The sequence below is a fragment of the Euprymna scolopes genome, chromosome 11 (genome assembly GCF_053919585.1).
Source record: "Euprymna scolopes isolate OS-2025 chromosome 11, ASM5391958v1, whole genome shotgun sequence".
Taxonomy (NCBI): Eukaryota; Metazoa; Mollusca; class Cephalopoda; order Sepiida; family Sepiolidae; genus Euprymna; species Euprymna scolopes.
In genome coordinates this window covers 30,887,505-30,906,573 of record NC_136492.1, presented here as the reverse complement: position 1 = coordinate 30,906,573, position 19,069 = coordinate 30,887,505, and the positions used below count along the sequence as shown (strand labels likewise).

Genomic DNA, 19,069 nt, shown 5'->3' with positions numbered 1-19,069 from the left:
AGGTGTTCGGATTCTCTTGAGCATCTAAAGCATCATGCCATCAGATATATACTACATATTCGCTGCTGAAACCATGTTCACTCTGGAGTATATGATCTGTTTGGATTAGATCTGCTGTCTACTTGCTGGAATATAACAGTTGCTTCTGTTGCCTACAGATTATTTCATTGTTCTTGGCCCACTACAATGCTTAAATACCACCCTGTGCTGCAGCTGAACAGACCAAACCTACAACGATATTTACATTAGACCTTTTGCATAATCACACTGGTGCTTGGTAAGAAATGTACCAGTGATCTCCTTTCGCATCGTGTTCTGCATACCTGAACGTGTTGCCTGAATGAACATGTATCACTGTCACATATTTGGAGTTCTGTATTGCCTAAATGTTGTGGTGTCCCTAAGTTTTATGCATTTCCTTATTAGCTTAGTAGCCTCTGTCTATTCTTAACAGTTTTATGACCATGGCTTGAAGAAAGAACAGAAAAATGATGGTTGCTGTCTGATCTGATGCAAAAATCACTGAAGAGCTCTCAAGGCATCTGAAGAATGTATTTCACAATTATTCATTCAATAAGTTGACCTTTTTCTTCTCAGATAAATATTAAAAGGAATTTACTGCAATATTTCCTTTTTTCAATTTATAAAAGTTGATATTTTTAAAGACTATCTAATACTTAAAATTATATTTGCCAGATTTGAAAAATTGGACCTAAATAACATTTAATCTGAGAAATTTTGATCCTGACGAGCTAATTTTTATTTTCATTGTACCATGTTATTGGCAATATTTCAATAAAATTTATTTTTAAAAATACTAATGTTTCTCAACAGTTTGCTGAAAAAAAGAAAAAAAAAAGCCAGCAAAGGGGAATAAATTATACTTTTTATAAAAATTACTTTTTTGGTTTTAAACAAAAGCTTAGATACTAAACCTAACGAAAAGGCATGGTTACAGAAAATAGAAATATTCACAAAACAAATTTGAATGTAATGAAACCTGGGCAGAGCCGGGTTAATATAACTAGTTATGAAAATATTTATTAATTTTTCAGAAATTAAAAAGTGCTTAACCCATTAAGTCCCAGGGTATCTAAAAAAATTTTTACTCTCATTTAAAAAGTGAAATATTGACTCTTATAAATAGGACACTGGATACATGTGATATATTTTTGAAACTAAGATGCTGTATATTCAAGATAAAATTTACGCATTATGGTAAGGAGAAAAGCAGTTCGCACAAAAATTACATTGCACTTTTGGCAATAAGTTAGTGACTTATTATTGCAAGGCTTATTTATATGAGTTCATACATCATCTAACCAATAGAATTTCAGTAAAATTCCTAAGAATATCCCCCCCACCCACCAAGTTTCAACAACCATTGGAGAGAAGTTGATGAATATAGATTAATTTTATCTTTTCTTCGAAGTAACTATGCAGTAAACAGTGCTATTATTTATTATAGATTTTAGAGAAATTATTAGGTATCCTAGGACAGTGGGACCTAATGGGTTAGAAAAAATGTTAAGACAAAAAATGAATAAATTTTTATTTAATTATTCATTTTTTTTTTTTTTTGGTCACACGCACTCAAAGGAATGAAAATAACTTTTTTGGGACACACGAACTCAAAGGAATGAAAATAACTTCCCAATTACATGTTATACAATTTTATTCTTTCATGTATGCAGTCACAAAGATTTTTTTTTCTTTCATTCAGTCCCAAGAAGAAAAAACTGGGATTGCTTTTTGTAAAGGAAAATAAAAAAAAGGGGGAAGAAAACGAAAAAATGTTCACACTTTGATTAGTTTTATTCACTCTGGAAAAAAATCTTTTTATTTTATTTTTTTATTAAAATGGTGAGAGAAGCTATTTTTAATTTTATTCTTCAGTCTTTTAATACAAACAGCAAAAGAAAAGTGATTTTTGAGGGCAGATGAATAAAAAAAAAAAAAAAAATACATTGCTATAAACTAATTTATAAAGTTTTTTTGTAATTTCAAATCTGATTTTTTTTCCTTCGCAAAATGTCAAATCATATTTTTTTTTTAAACTATAAAATCAAACCCACACAGAAATAAAAAGAGTTTAGCAACAAATCCAATACATAAGAACAGGTTTCATTTGGTATATTAGCGAACACTTTATAGTTTGAAAGAGAGAGAGGGAGGGGCACAATTCTGCTAACAGTAAGAAACAATAAAACCTATATGGAATTTCAGTGTTATTTTTTACTAATTTGAAAAGAAAATTCCAACTCATTACTTATATAAAGGAAAGTTGTATGTGTATGTATATCCATTTAGAGAATAATAGGCTGAGAAATATGGGGGTTGGAGATAGAAGTTTTAATAGAAATAAGTTATACTTTTGTCTCAGACAACATTGGATAGCCCTGTTAGACTATATTACAGATAGAGGGCAGTTGTCTGTGCACTTGTATGTCCAGTTAAAACTTCAAAAACCCCTACAAAGCTGATATTTTTGTTCTTTTAATCAGTGTTGCCCTTCAAAAATAATATCTAAATTTTAGTAAAAAACATTTAAAGATGAAATGGCCATTTGTATCATTGAATATTATCAAGAATTAAACACAATTTTTAATGTTATCATGTATTAATAGTTGAGGAAATGAATCAGCATTTTTTTTTTTTCAAATTGAAAGATGCTAGCTATGGATTTGATTTATTGTTTCTTAACTATTGTCATTTCTCTAGAAAGGCAGGAGATTGGAGAAACTTCGTTTTAGTAGTGCTCTGGAGGTATCCTAAATTTTACTTTTTTTGCTCCTCACATAAAAAATAAGGAATTTCTTTTCTAGGGAGGTGAGAAACTTAGCACTATTTAACATCTATTTAGTTTTTTATGTGGCTCCGAGCAACACTGGGTAGCCCTGCAAGTAAAGAAGTTGCTAATGAACAAAAATAAAAGACAAATCAGATGAAAGTAAAATAATGGGTTTATTTAGTAAAATTTAATTTTAAAAAAATGTTTAAATACTGGTAGCTTCTTGCAGTTAAAAATTAAATAATCTATTACTTTAAGACTTTCTAAATTATAGCCTATGACCTTCTGTATGTATATACATATAATTTTTGGAGACACTGTTTCAAAGATTACCGTTAGCAGAATTGTATCAAAGATAAGATTTTATGCCTTGCCTCTGTAAAAAAAAAAAAAAAATTTAAATGGATGAAGATTATAGATTATCACTACTACTATGATGATGACTACTACTAGTAGTCGACTAAGCTTGTTTTTATTGAGTGCACTTAGAGTATTAAAAAAGATGTTTATACATTTAATATATGCATGTAAGTGCATTTTAAATGTTATCAATTTTGTGGATGTATAGGAAAATCCTTTCTTTTTTTTTCTTCTAGCCCGTTTATTCTATAATGAGCACAGTTAAGAACAACTTTTTCAGATTATTAAAAAAAAAAAAAAATTTTTTTTTTTTTTTGAAATCTCTCTCTGAAACCATAATTTACTTTCACTCAGAAGTCCCATGTATCACATTCAATTATTAAAAATGCTTTTCTACTTTTTTTTGTTTTTACATTCAAATTTTTTTAAGTTCAGGAAATTTAGCATAACATTTATGGTATGGGATTTTCAAGAAAACTTATTCAAAATTTTTTTTTTTTTTTTTTTTTCAAATTTCATTTCATTTTTTTCATCTAACTGCAATTTTCAACCTGAGCCAATAGAAGATTACCAAGTTTGAAACAATGAACCTGAAGAAGGTTGTCAGTTACATTGGTCGAAATGTTGTGAATATAAACAACCAAGATAATGAGTGGAGTTGGAAGAATCCAAATCCAAATTATTAATTCCCATCTAAAAAAATTCTGAAACAATTTTTTCTCGTTTAATTATCCCACAATTAATCATTTTTGGATTCAGAGCGAGATGACATTTCATAACATTTAGTTTTATCATACAAAAAAGTCTCACCTAAAATACAACATGGAAAGACAGATTTAAGATTCGTTTTTTTGTTGGGCTTATTTGGGGACTGCATTGATGGAGTCAAAAAATAATATAAAAAATAAAAAAATCAGGTCCAAAATAAGATTTTAAATACTTTCAATTTTCACACATCCAAAAAGTTGATCTATTCTGTGTTTTGATCATTTATTTGCAAGCATGTTTTATTTAGGAAAATGGGACTTTGTTTTTTGTAATATTGTATCTTGTAATATTTATCATTTTTCCAACTCTCCTGGATACTAGTCCTCTCTAATATGAAACCAACAGTGATAATGACATATACATGGACTCCCAATATTGAAGGGTTTTTTTCACCTGTTCTTTTCTGCAGTTTTTATTTTCGTTCCTTTTTCTCAATGCTGTCTTTCTATTTTTATAACACATTCATCTCTTAGCACGATTCATTCAAATCATGGCTTATTCAAATGTATACTTTATATGTCTATATCCATATTATCACTGGACTATATAGGTTCTTTAGATCATCCATAATTATAAAAGTCTCATTTTCACAAATAATTGCTTGTAATTAGACTGGGCTAGTTTTCAGGAGACAGACAAAATTATTTAAGTCAGTTATAACAAAGTCTCATTTTCCTTTCCAAAACTGATTGCAATATATCCAAACAGGACAATTTATAATTGTTCCTTTCCTACAGACATCTTAAAAGGTAGAATTAAAAATGCAAGCCTGAGTGCATGTCATCTTTAGCCATGGATAAAAAAATAAATAACTAAGATGGCGGCAAAGCTCTGAGTGTGTGATGGGGGTGGAGGGAGAAGAAACAGAACTAGTAATAAAAAGAGATGAACAAAGAGAGGAGTAGTAGTCTAAAATAGGAAGGAAGCATCATGCATTGTGTACTAATCAGTACCCAGACTCATACAGCAGTCATCCCCTGTTGCATACGTTGTGTAAAAGAAATGTATGATGAGATTAACAAAAAAAAAAAAAAAATTGGAGAAAGCTGGTTGATGGATACATAAAATACAGATTTAAAAAAAAAAATTAAATTAAAAAAAAAATAAAAAAAATTTAGAGATCATTGAATTGGAATGTATCCAAAAATAAAAGGTTTTGAAATTTTTTTTTAATTTATTAGATTTCAAAAAAAAAAAAAAAAGTTTTAAAAATGGCCCAAAATTATTCTTTGAAGTCAAAGGAAAGATTATTTTATTTTTATATATAGGAGCCAACATATTTCATTATTTTATACCAAGACAGTTTAAAATAAGAAATATTGACAAAAATAAAAAATAAATAAGATCCTAAAATAGTTTTCGCTTTTACTTTTTTTTTGTATGTGAAAAAAAAAAAAGAAAAAAAAAAAAACAGACAATTATGGAGGGAAGCTATTCCATGGAATCTCCAGTCATACAAAAGTAGAAATTGTAGTCTTTACAAGTGACAAAGTAATATTACATTGTAGAAACAGTCATTAAAAAGATAATGGGTTTATAAGATTTAAAAAAATACATTTTCTAATCTTGTGGAAATTTTCTGCATGTGTGCATTTTATGCATGTGAATGTATGGATGTGTTAGCACATATACCAATGTTAATCTGCCTTCCATTGCAGCAAAGTTTGAAACAAGATCAGTTTAATTGTGAGCAATTCAGCCTCACCCACCCACCTCCAAAAAAAAAGGATAGTTTGGGAGGGTGCAAAATTTGCCATAATTAGCCTGTTACCATTATTTGGTATATCTACCTCTGGCAATAAACTAAGGAGGAAGTAATGCTTTGGGAAATGACCTCCTGAGAATGATCAGAACAAATACATTTTGATCTATTTGCATGTCTGAAAAATACAAGAGACAAAAAGCAAAAGTCAATATGATATCAATGTCTCACTCTCATGTAGCAAAGATGTTTTTTCATGAGTGAAACAAGTTTAAACAAGTCTTTGCATTTGTGCTCCTTTTTTGATATTTTAATTTCTTGTCTCACTCTTGAAATACATGAAAATGAAATGTTAATACCATTATTTTTTTTTCAATTTTCCCTTTCTTCATCTTAATATTTTAGCATTGGCAAGTGTTCGTATTTATAAGCGTTTGTGTATGTGTATGCACAAGTCAGTATGTGAGTGTGTCTGTTGCATATGTAAAAGTATACAAGCATGTGCAGGTGTTAGTTCTTTATTTTATTATGACAGCAAAACTAAGAATTTTCTTCTTTTTTGAATTAATTTTTAGACTTTAAAGCAAGAAAAATAAAATAAAAATTTTGTTAAAACTTTGAAAAAAAAAAAAAAAAAAACTCAGAAACAAATGACAAACAATGGTTTTGATGATGGAAAGTGGATAAGGGAAGAAGGGGAAGGGGGATAAAAATACAAAATCAGTTTTTTTTTTCTCATTGAATTTTCTTAATTTTTTTTTATTAATAAAGCAAATAAGAGTTTAGAGCTTGATTCCTTATTAAAAAAAAACTAATCAAAATAGTTATTCAAATGCCAAAAGCTGACCAGTAAATTTTGAACCAGAGATGACAACCAATTAACCATGAACAAGCTAGTTTTTTAAATCCATAATGACAAAACGTACTGCATCTATATTAATAGATTATTTAATTCTTTATCTATTTCACATATCATTTGTTGTTTTTCATTATTTTGCAAAACTATGAGTGCGTGTATAATATATATATATATATATATATATATACACACACACACACATATGATCAACCTTGCCAATATCAGATGGATAATCATTTGTGAATGTTAGGTGCTGTATGTACTATGTCGAGATGTAGAAATTTCCAGATTGGTATCTGGGGGCACATTTAATCCACTGGGAGAGATGCACCCTCAGTCTTCGTTAAGACATGCATCTTAGAGAAGGAACACTGATGCAAAAATCTAAAGTCTATTGTGTGTGGCAGCCATTACATCAACTGAGATTAGCAGTTGTATCAAAAAAGTGTGGTTGGTTCTGCACAAGGTCTTCACCATGATAAACAAATCATATACGCAGATTTTCAAACAACTTAGTTGTTGTGGAGGAACTTATACATCAAAATTGAAAGGAGAGAGTCCATCATATATATATATATATATATATATACACACACACACACACACACTTCTGTGTAAGGTTAGTGAGAAAGAACCCCAGCAGAGTGCTTGATTATTAAGAAAATTGAAAAAATAAAAGCGTTTATATATGTGCTAAGAAGATCAGAACCATATCGGTATCATCAATTTCAAATTCAAAACAAGGAAAACACATATCTGGTCACCTATGTCAGACTATCTTCAGCCTCTGTCACTTTGGAAAATAGCATCAATGTCTTCCTGGTTGTAACGACACACACATATATTGGGGGAAGACAAAAAAACCTCTCTAAAGAAATTTAACGATCTTATCAATTTCTTCTGCCAACATGAAAGTTCACAAACATGCCTCTTGCAATTTGTAAACCTTCTTTAAGTTGGCAAAAGAAATTCAGGAAATTGTTAAATACCTTAATACATTTTGTCTGAAATACAATTAAAAGAGAATGGAAATTATAGAACTGCTTAAGTTTTGTTTGTTTAAATTCTACTAGCAAGAGTACAGTTACAACTTATCACGGTCCAGGGGAGCACTTAATGGACAAGGTTTAAAGAAATCGGCAGTTAGACGATGATTGCCACCACAAGAGATTTGGAAACAATGGGTTGAATGGGCAGAAGGTCACTTAAGAGGAATCGATTATCCAAGAGGACGGTCCAAAAAATATTTGTTTACATTAGACTTGACTACAACTATTGTAGTCAGCTGGGAGGCAGACTCGTGTTATCTTATGCCATAGATGGGACTTTGTAAGAAATTTTGGTTCTTATCCAGAATTCAACCTATATATATATATATATATATATATATATATATAAAACTATCACAAAACAAAAATGTCATATTTCAAAAATTACGTAAATTGATCAAGTAGTTTTTCTTTAGTGATTTTCATAGTAAATTGTAGCGGTTACAAGACTAATTTTGATTTTGGTAATTCGAATTGAGTTGTCTTCTTATTTATTAAACATGGCAGATGTAAATGTCTCTCTTGATTATAAAATTTGATTTCCTTAGCTAAAAAAAAAAAAAAAAAGCTTGATCTATTTATGTGCTTTTGTTGGGAATATGACATTCTCGTGCTGTGATAGATAGAGATTATAGAGATTAATCTGTTTTTTTTTTTTGTTTTTTTTTTAAATCAAGGTGAATTCTGAATTTGCACCTAAATCTTATTCATAGAAGTTTACATCTGTAAATTTAGCTTTAGCTACTTTAAACTATTTGAATTTATTGATGATATATTTGAACTGCCTAGTAATTATTTTGTTAAAAAGATGTTTTGCTTTGAAAATTGTTTGGTTTATATAAAAAAAAATTTAAAAAAACAGATTATTATCACTTATTTTCACTAATAAAAACTGCATAATCATATAAAGGGTTGCGTTCAAAATTCTGTGCAGGTTCCCAAGTTTGAAAGAAAGATTCCTGAGCTTGACAAGAGACATTTGAAGTAGGTTAGTGGTTATATCGGTCGAAAAGTTGTGAGAATAAGACTCAACATGAGAACAGTTGTTCAAATAATACAAACATCTAAAAGATTCAGGAACACTGCAAAATTATTGAAAAATGGTTCGAATAGAATTTAACACTTTTCAGTTTTATCTCTTTGTAAATGTTCACATTTATAAGGAGTCTAATAATGCTTTGTTAATAAAATAATTCAGTCTTCTGAGTTTAAAATTCTACTGGCAAATCAAATTGACATTTAATAACAAAGAAACACGCATTTCAAGCAGAGGAAAATCAATGTACATAAATCAAACCTTTTACCTGGGTTTATAGAAATCCAGAAATACCAGGAAACTGGCTATTTAATTTGCTTTAAAAGTTGATTAATTTGGACATAGCACATTAAAACAATTTTGTTCTTTACTTTTAATAAACTGACCAATATTAAATATACTATGTGCTTTATAGGTACTGTTTTGTACTGGAATCGGTTAAATAAAATGGCGTATTAATTTGTAACTGCATTTTTTTAATATGTTAATGTATGAATTTGTACTGATATCTGTTAAACAATAAATCAATGTATACTAGTTTATCTAAAAAGTATACTATTTCATACCGGTATATGTTAACTAAAAAATAATGCACTATTTTACCAGTATACATTAAATAAAACAGTGTACCAAAAGCTATATTTTTGATTTTATTTTTTGTTCATCTAACTTTCATTTTATATAACACATCATACAGTATATTTTTTTTAAGAATTGAAAGTGAACTAATAAATAAAGTCTAAACAGATTCTGTTTTAGAAGTGTATTAATAATAATATTAATGTTAAATACAAATTTGTCATTTACTTTATAGTGCTATTTTACTTATATGTTTAAGCTGAAATTTTAAATATTGGGAAATTTGGACCACTTTCGGCCACAAGATTAACAGATATTTCGTCCAGTACCTGTATTACAAAATTTCAAGAAAAAACAAAAAAAAAATAAATTAAAAATAAATTAAAATATTGAATAAAAGATATAATTTTAGGGTTCTTTTAGATTTAAAGTGTTTTATTTTTTTGTTCTTTTTTTAATAATTTCTTTAATTATAAAAAAAATAAATAAAATCTAACTTCAAAATTTCACCCATACTTTCATATAATCATATGTAGAGAAAACAAAGTATTTTTTTTTTAATCTTTTTTTTTTTGCCTTATTTTGTTTTGTTTAAAAAAAAAAAAAAGGGCAAATTCTTGAACTTCTGCAAACATTGTTTTCTTTGAGACACAAAAGGGGGGAAAATATTAAAATTCATTTAAGATTAAAACCAATAAAAATTATCATAGATACATTATCTTATAATAATCTTAAAATAATAATTTTAGCACCCAGTGTGAAAAAAAAAATTAACCAGATATTGTTATTTTTACTGGGTTAAGCCATGGGACACAGACACTGAAGAGAAGAACACAAGAACCTAAAGATTGTGTTTTGTTTCAAGAAATATTTTGGCTCTTGAGGTCTCCTCTATGATTTCAAGGGGGCTTACTTTTTGTCTCCTGTAAACCCTAAACATAGGAAATGGATGAGAGGGGGAGGGAAGTCTAACTGTCCGGCCCTCTTCCCCTCAAATGCACCCACCAAAGTAGTTTTACAGGGAGCCATACATTGTTCGAATCTCGGTCTGGAATTTCTCCTCAAGGTTTTTACGTTTTAATTTGAATGCATCAGTAACAAGCCCTGAGTCAGGCATCCAGGCATCGGGACAAAGGCTAATCTTGGCTGGGATTTCAAAGCGTTCCAGACAAGCTGAAAAAAATAAAAAAATAAAAAATAATGCAAAATTAAAGATGGTTGTTTTCTTCTTCTTGGAGTAATTTTTCCCTCTTTTATTAAGCCATGCTCATAAAATTGTTAGCAATAGACAGAAGCTACTCAGCTAATTAGGGAATGCATAAAACTTAAGAATACCATGAGAGTTAGCCAATACAGAAAAATGTGACAGTGATAAATGTTTGAAACAAACAAAATATATAACAATGGATTTACATCCAGAATATCTTATATAGTAAAAAACAAAAATAAAAATTAGTATTATATACCTGTGATGAAACAAAAATGTTCCAAAAAATCAACTTGATCAAGTAGTTTTATTTTTAAATAAAAATCAAATTTTATGAGTATCTAAGTGACTGTCTCACCTGCCATTTAGAAAAATATCTCAAGAAACAAATAGAACTCAACAATACTCATACTAGATTTATGTTATGCCTACAAATTCACATTAATTACTTATAATAATTTTCTTTATAAAAATAAAACTACTCAATTTACATAATTTTTGGAATATGATATTTTCGTTTCTGAAGTTTTTCTTCTTTTCCCTATACTATAAAGTCATACTGTAAGATTTTCAAAGTCAGACTCAAATAGACTTTAAACTGACAAATTAAACTTTACTTAAGACAAGCCAATTTTCATTTGTTTTTGTTGTAGCATGTTATTGTCAATAAAATAATGCATTTAGCTACAAGTTTTGGGGGTTTTTTTTTTTCCTGATGACTAACATGAAACATTTTTAAATAATAATTTAAAAATAAAAATCAGTAAGGGGGATAACTCATTTTAAATTTAATAATAATAATTGTCTATCTTAAGTTTTAAAATGTTCAAAGAAATTAGAATTAAAAACTAAAATGATTAAATTGTATCCAGATAGATACAGCTAGTTAATAATATAGTAATTTCTTTTTACCTTAACTTGTTTAATGCCATAGTTAATTATGGAAGTGTATGTTTTTGAATTAGAGCATAACAAACGTGAATTAGTAGCAGGAAAACATCTATTAACTAGCGGGGGTACCCAGCATTGCCCATGTGTTTGGACGTGTAAAAGAAAAAAAATGTTAGTGGTCAGGCAGGCTCGAATCCGTGACACGGTGACGCAAAGGTGGAAAAGAAAGTGAAAGAAAATGGGACATCTTACCGCTACGAGGCTATAGGAAGTGAAAAGCATTTAAATTTAGCGATGTCAATCAAAAAGTTGACTTGCTAAGTGAAAAGGTTGGCTGAAGGCCAGTTCAGCTTTCCACTGTTTCATTTATTTGTTTCCCCATGATGTTGGGGAAAACCAGCTCCCCACAAAAAGGGAGTGTCCAAATGAATAGCAATTTTCTGATATGAGGGTTTTCCCCCACATTGATCAAAGCTAACTGCTTTCTGGATGTCCCTGCAGAAAAGCCAGGAAGCTGCCTTCGCTTTCAATTAGTTTTGCTTTTATACGAAAAACACGAACAAACACGCGAGAGGATGGAATAGTGTGAATTTTATAAAAGTCAATCAAAATAAATCTAGAGACGACGTCCCTTTGCAAATCGTAGATATTATAATCTAGGGAGTATATAAAAAGTTCTAAAACATGGAGACCCCCCCCCCTCGTAAAAAAAAAAAAGCCTTTCCTAGGCATAAAAAAAAAACGCACACGCCACTTTTGCATTTTATATAGAGATGTCATTTGCGTTTTCATTACTAAACTGCACAGAAAATAGTGATCCTAAAAATTTTCATTCAATTCTGGTACATTTTTTTTTTTAGTTCTTGTCTAGAATTCCCCCAATAGTAAAAAAAACATTTGTATGATGACAAACCGATAATTACTCAGCGATTTTTTTATTTTCTTTTTGATTTATCCCTTTCCCACATCTTTTTTCTTCTCCTTTCAGCTCTAATAGCAACTTTATGTAATTATTAATTTGTTTTAAATGTTATCTGCCAACATTTCACTTTTGAAGATATGTCGGTCGAAAGGTATCTGGAGTTAAGGTTTCCTATCTTTTAGTTGCATTGATTTCTTAAAATTATTTTTCATATATCTTCTAGGTTTTAGTTGAATGATCTTCTGATTATTAAATATATGAAACGCGCTTTCTATTTTTCGAATTACCCCCCACACACACACCTCTTATAACATTTTTTTTTCCAATTAATTAGGACTCCATTTATTCTTTTTAAAACTTTAAAGTTTGTACCACAAAATCAAAAAGTAAAAATGAAGTTTACAAGCCAAAACCTAAAATGAATATAAATATTAATATTTATACAATAATCTCAACCAAATAAAAAAAACTTCAATACAACCAAGATAGGAGGAAATAGAGTTTGTCAGAACAAAATTTAAGACTGTAAATGATATTTTACAAGAATTTATTGTTTGGCAGGATACTCAAATAAGAAAAAGTTCAAATTTCCTTAATCCACAGAGTTTCAAAGAAATGTATTCTCATCAAAGGAACAATATTAGCAAATGAATATTATCGTGAAGCTATGAATTTGCTGGTACTGACATCAACTGAAACAGCATTATAATCTAATATATAAAAGGCAAAGTGTATATGTGTGTGTGTGTGTAGGTCTGCCAAGAACTTTCGACACGCAACAGATCCGGAGGAGATAGGTATCTTTCGACATTTCAGATGACAAATATCGAAAAATTTACCAAAAAATTCCTTCACCCTCAACTGGGCAGTTTTCTACAAGAAGGTGTTGCTTTTTTCATCAACATTTTTGCAAATCATCGTCTCCGTTGATTTAACGAGCCTTAATTCCAACGTTTGTGACTTCCAGTTTTGGCATGGACGCATCGGTTAAAATGTCATGCTTGCTTTTTAACTTTCTTTTTTCTTCTTCACATTACAAGTTCAAGCCTGCCTGCCTACTACCACTTTTTTTTTTAATTTTAAAAATACACCTTTCTACCCAGGCTGCCTACTGTTGTTTTGAGCCCCCCCCCCCAGTTATAGATAAAATTATTAATCACAACATGTTTCACTGTATCTATGGCTGTAAGAGAGGCAAGTTCCTAAAAAAAAAAAAAACAACACATGAGGTAGAGGTAGAGAGAGAGATAGAAATACACTTACAGATAACACCAAATTCACTGAGTTTCTTTGTCACTTCGTTGGCCAATTTTTGGTTTTTGCAAAGTTGTTTAAAATCTAGTCCGTTGAGACCAATCTCACTGGCAAGCTTGCAGAGGTTCTTCTGATTTGGTACAACCAACCCGACTGTGAAATTGTGAAAGCTGTTGGCATAAACGCAGATTTGCTCGACAAGAGATGACATCTTCAGAACAGTCTCAACTCGACTTAGGGAAACATATTCACCTGCTTGAAGTTTCACAAGGTCTTTCTTGCGATCTGAGAAACAGAACACAGAAAAAAAAAAAAAAAAAAAAAAAAAAAAAAATCAACAATAAACTCATTCTTACCAATTCAATTGTTGTTTTAATTAGTCAATTTTGCAATGGATGGGGATTAGGCCAGACTCCAAACTAAGCACAAACAATGTTAGCGCTAGAGACACTCCTCCCCCCATCAATCTATGATCTAACACTAGGGAACGATCCATATCATTCAAACGCGGTAGTGTTTGAATATATGGTTAAGTGGCAGTTTTAGTCATTTAGAACTGCTTTAAACTTTCACCGCTCACTCATTTTTTCACCAAATTTCAAACAGTTATTACAATTTATAGATCACCTTCTCAGCTATATTGTGAAAATATTTTTCAATTTTCGTTCAGTAAAACAAGTTATGAATTTACTGGTGTTCAAAATCGTAAAAATATGTAAGGAGGTGAACAACGCTTTTTATGACTGGTTTCCGTAGCAACATCGTCGCTTCAGCGATTACTATCGCAAAAAGAGAAGTAACAAATGAAACAGAATGAAAGGGAGATAATTGGAGGTATTTTATTGAAAGACGAGTGCCGTACATTGTTATTACATATGTGTTTATGGAGGAAAAAGAATAAGACTGAAATTAAACAAAGAATAAGTGAATTTATTGGAAACCTGAAAAAATCATGGATTATAGAAAAATGTGAGCATGAAAAGTAATATGGTTAAGCTTAAACATGGAAAAGAAAAGGACAAGATATTCTAGTAAAAAATATAATTTATAACTTAAAATATTGTAGCATTAAGAATTTTTTTTTTCAAATTCAATTTATAACATTATATAATGCTGCAATATTTTAAGTTATAAATTTATTATATTTTTTACTAGTATATCTTGTCCTTTTCTTTTCCAGTTTTAACAATTAGTCCTTTACTTTTCCATGTTCAAGCTTAGCCATATCACTTTTCATGCTCGCATTTTTCTATAAATTTTTTTTTTTTTTTTTTTTTTTTTTTATTTAAAAAGATTTTTCTTTTAATCTCCATAAATCATAGAATTATTTAATTTTAATAAAATTTTTGGAGATGATGGTTGTAAAAAGGATAACTGATAACAGTTTGAATTTAGTTTCATAGCACAACTTTCACTTATGAATGATGGCAACCTTCATGTGTTACGTTGTCTGGGAACCAACACATCGCAGCTTAATGTAGTTTCCAATTGCAAACGAGACCAAGACAAAGATTAGGAAATAACTTGTTCTTTGTAGCAACATTTATTTCCTCATTCCATTTGATCTAGAACATTCTCCACGCATCTCGTGAGATCTCAAATGTTATCTTTTTCTCTATTTCACATCTTTCTCATGATCGTTCTTTCTCTTTTTATAGTCTTTTTCCTTTTTTGCATGCATTTACATGCACGCATTTGCGCTATGTTACACATGTAGTTCCTCCAAGAACCACAGAAAAGTGCCAATAAGAGAATCAAACTAATTGATAGCGATTAACAAGAATTTACTACCAAAATTTTAAGCAATTATTCAACAAAGTTTCATAAGAATTGTACAAGAAATGTTACTTTAATTTTTCAAAAAAATCACAGAGACATTGAAACAAATAGGCAAGTTGTTACTGGTATAAATTATTTATGAGTTTGGAAAATCGATGACATAACCTTGGGATTATGTTCTATATGTGCCAAAGAGCCTTTTTGCATATGGATTACTTTTAAAGTCATACTCGATTACTAGTCTAATTTCCTTTATGGTTTATTTCTTCCTATGCAGAGTTTATGTACATCATATTTACTTGTATTTGGTCGGTTGTATTCCATTACTTAAAATAAAAAGGGCCAACATTCGCAGGATGCCAACCTGGTCTCCGATGTTGACTATCAAAGGAGCTCATGAGGTTCACATCTTTCTCCTGAGCCCTATGGCTTTTATATTTGTTTGGTGTCATTTTTTCATGGTTTCATTGGTGCATGTATCAATACCAGGCATAGACTTAGTTTACCATTGGTCACAAGGATAGTGTTTATATTATGCTTCTTGACTTACCAATAACTTTGAGAGAACCGTCAGTTTCAAATTGACCAATGTCTCCAGTGCAGAAATAATTGATTCCATTCATTTGGATGAAATCTTCCTTGGTCTTTTCTTCATTCTTGTAATATCCCATGGCGATGTTACCACCTCCGACAAGGATTTCACCTCGAGGATGAGGGGTATCTTGCGTTGTATAACCACCTGACAAAAAATACAAACAAGGAATTCAGAGATGGAAAATTTTTACATTTTAATTTGAATATTTAGAAAAGCAAAAAACATTTTTATTCAGAATATATTAATTATAATTTACCAATTTAACAGTATTATTTAATCAAGTGAATTAATTATAATTTACCAATTTAACAGCATTATTTAATCAAGTGAATTAATTATAATTTACCAATTTAACAGCATTATTTAATCAAGTGAATTAATTATAATTTACCAATTTAACAGTATTATTTAATCAAGTGAATTAATTATAATTTACCAATTTAACAGTATTATTTAATCAAGTGAATTAATTATAATTTACCAATTTAACAGCATTATTTAATCAAGTGAATTAATTATAATTTACCAATTTAACTGCATTATTTAATCAAATGAATTAATTATAATTTACCAATTTAACTGCATTATTTAATCAAATGAATTAATTATAATTTAACAGCATTAATTATTTAATCAAGTGAATTAATTATAATTTACCAATTTAACAGCATTATTTAATCAAGTGAATTAATTATAATTTACCAATTTAACAGCATTAATTATTTAATCAAGTGAATTAATTATAATTTACCAATTTAACAGCATTATTTAATCAAGTGAATTAATTATAATTTACCAATTTAACAGCATTAATTATTTAATCAAGTGAAAGGAGTTAATCTTTGCTTTCAGACAACTTTTTGTTATAATCATGTTTTACAAAAGTAAAAACAGCAAATTATTTAGTTTTTTTCAATTTGACAGCAAGAAGAAAAATACAATATGAATTAATTTTTTTTTTTTTTAATTATTATAAGAGTCACTACTAGTCAAGGACCGAAAGCCATTAGAGGATAAGAATTAATGAGTGCATGGTAGTCATTGGGACAATAGCATAGTAATCGTTAGCAGTGGAAATTTGGTAAAATTTCATTCTTTAAGAAAATGGTTTGAACACAAACTTGTTTACATTAGACTTTAAAACAACTATATTGTAGTTAGATGGAAAGCAGGCCAGCAGAACAAGTTTACGGGCAGGCAGTTCTAGAAAAGAAGTTTTGTTCATAGAATCCATGTTTATGTTTAGGCACAGATAGAGTGGGGGGAAATTATTTATAGTGGTTTTAGATAGACAAGTGTTTTTGTGAAAGTTTTGCAGAGGAGGGGGGGCATAGATTGGAGCTCAGATGTCATGAAAATAACAGTAGAAACTGGCTAGCAATGTTTCTTCTGTGGGAAAGAAATTGAAGGGAAGAGAAAATGGCCTCACCTCAGGTTACTTAAACATATATATTTTTTTAACAAGGGAGTTGAATTATCTCTCTTGATTAGATATGACTTACTTCCCTTGGCATCTTTTTCAGATGGAGGTGGGAATAAACTTTGGAAAGACTAAATCTTCCACTGATAACTTTATCACTAATTTGACTTTTAATGACATTTAAACGACAAAGAAATCACATTTTCAAATCTACAAATTGCAACGAAGACATAACTAAAAATTTAAAAAATTCTGTATGTTTAAGAATGTAAGTAGCCAATAGGATAAAAAAAAAAAAAAACTGAAATCAAGATGAAGTTCTTAAATCTGGAAATTTACATGTACATGTGTGAGGAGGAGGCAGCACAAAATAAAAAAAGAAAAAAAACAAATGAAAACAACCTAAGAGGGAGACAATGGATGTACATGTGGAGGGAGAGAGACAGGAAGTCATTCTTTGATGGAACAAAAGTTGTCTAATTCTGTATCCCATCAAGTTTTAGCCTTCATGGCAAAAATTAACATTTCCAGTTTTCAGAGAGATCTGTCATAAGTGAGAAAAAAAATACAAGACAGGAAGAGAACGAAAAAGAAACAGAGAAAGATAAAAAAAAAATTTCTTTTTAAATGACAGAAAATTCAGTCAAATAGCGACATAAGGAGGCAAGGCAGAAATCAGCGTTTGGGAGAAAAAGGAGGAGAGGCGGGGGGGGGGGGGGGGGGCAGATTTTAACAAAAAAAAAAAAAAAAAATGAAGAGAATTCACATCCATAAAGTTTTAATGAATTAAGCAGAAATTCATTTTTTCTGGGTTAAGCATAAAAGTGTAATCCCACTAAAAAGCAAAGATCTGACACTTTTTACAATCATGTAATTCTCATGCTAACACAACTAAAGATTCATGTAGTTTACAAAATATTTGAACCAGGTGATGTTGGTAACAGAAATATTAGTTAATAAAGAAGATTATCTTTTCCGTCTATAAAGATTATTTATCAAATCAAATTAGTGAATGGACTGTTTTATTAGATACCAACAAACTTTTTTCCCCATTTGTGATGTTTGACAAACATGGCACCAGTAAGAAAGTTCATTTTTCTTTCAATTTTAAAAAAAAGTTATAAAGACTTTCTGTTTTAAACACATCTTTTCTAAATTCAATATCAAAGATAAAATAAAATTAAAGTACAATGAACGAAATTAATTTGGAGATTTCTGCATCATTTTATTGTTTTTTTTGTCTGTCTGTTTGTTGTGTTTTTACCAAAATTCTCATGACAGAATAAATAAATGTTATATTTATTGTATAGATTTCTTTGTGAATTGTTTTACATTCTTCAAATAAGTAAAACCTCATTAGTATGCCTTGCATTTTCAGGTGATCGCTCATCTCCCTCTCAGTACAGACCAATAAGTCTCCTGTGCGTCATGAGTAAGTTGCTTGAATCTGTGTTAAATAGAGAAGTAATCAACCATCTCAGCAAAAATAAACTTCTTAGTGATATGCAATATGGTTTCTGTTCTGCTAGATGTGCTTACAGTTATATCTCATAGGATTAGCGAATCTCTCAATGGGGGGAACCTTTCTAGGGCAATTGCTCTGGACATATCAAAGGCCTTTGATAGGGTATGGCATAAAGGTTTACTTCACAAGATCTCCAGCTATGGTACAGCTGGAAATGTCTTCTCAATTATTAAATCATTTCTCTCTGATAGGTTTATAAGAGTAGTGGTTGATGGGCAGAAATCGGAAGCTCACAGTATTAATGCTGGAGTCCCTCAGGGGTCCATCCTGGGCCCAACTGTCTTCCTGATCTACATTAATGATCTTCCAAATCACATCCTTACATCATTTGT

The 19,069-nt window shown here is 29.8% G+C and overlaps 1 protein-coding gene across 4 annotated transcripts in view; it reads right to left on the bottom strand.

Moving 5' to 3' along the window:
- Positions 1–1,657: 1,657 nt before the first annotated feature.
- The window catches only part of LOC145287823 (long-chain-fatty-acid--CoA ligase 4-like), a 215,121-nt gene continuing 197,709 nt past the window's right edge, over positions 1,658–19,069 (bottom strand). For all 4 annotated transcript variants that reach the window (XM_080135687.1, XM_080135688.1, XM_080135689.1 and 1 more), the window contains 3 exons: positions 15,748–15,936; positions 13,428–13,703; positions 1,658–10,317 (listed from right to left, as the gene is read on the bottom strand). In XM_080135687.1, coding sequence (XP_079991813.1) covers positions 10,160–10,317; positions 13,428–13,703; positions 15,748–15,936 — 623 coding nt within the window. In that variant the 3' untranslated portion in view covers positions 1,658–10,159. The remainder of the gene's footprint in view (positions 10,318–13,427; positions 13,704–15,747; positions 15,937–19,069) is intronic.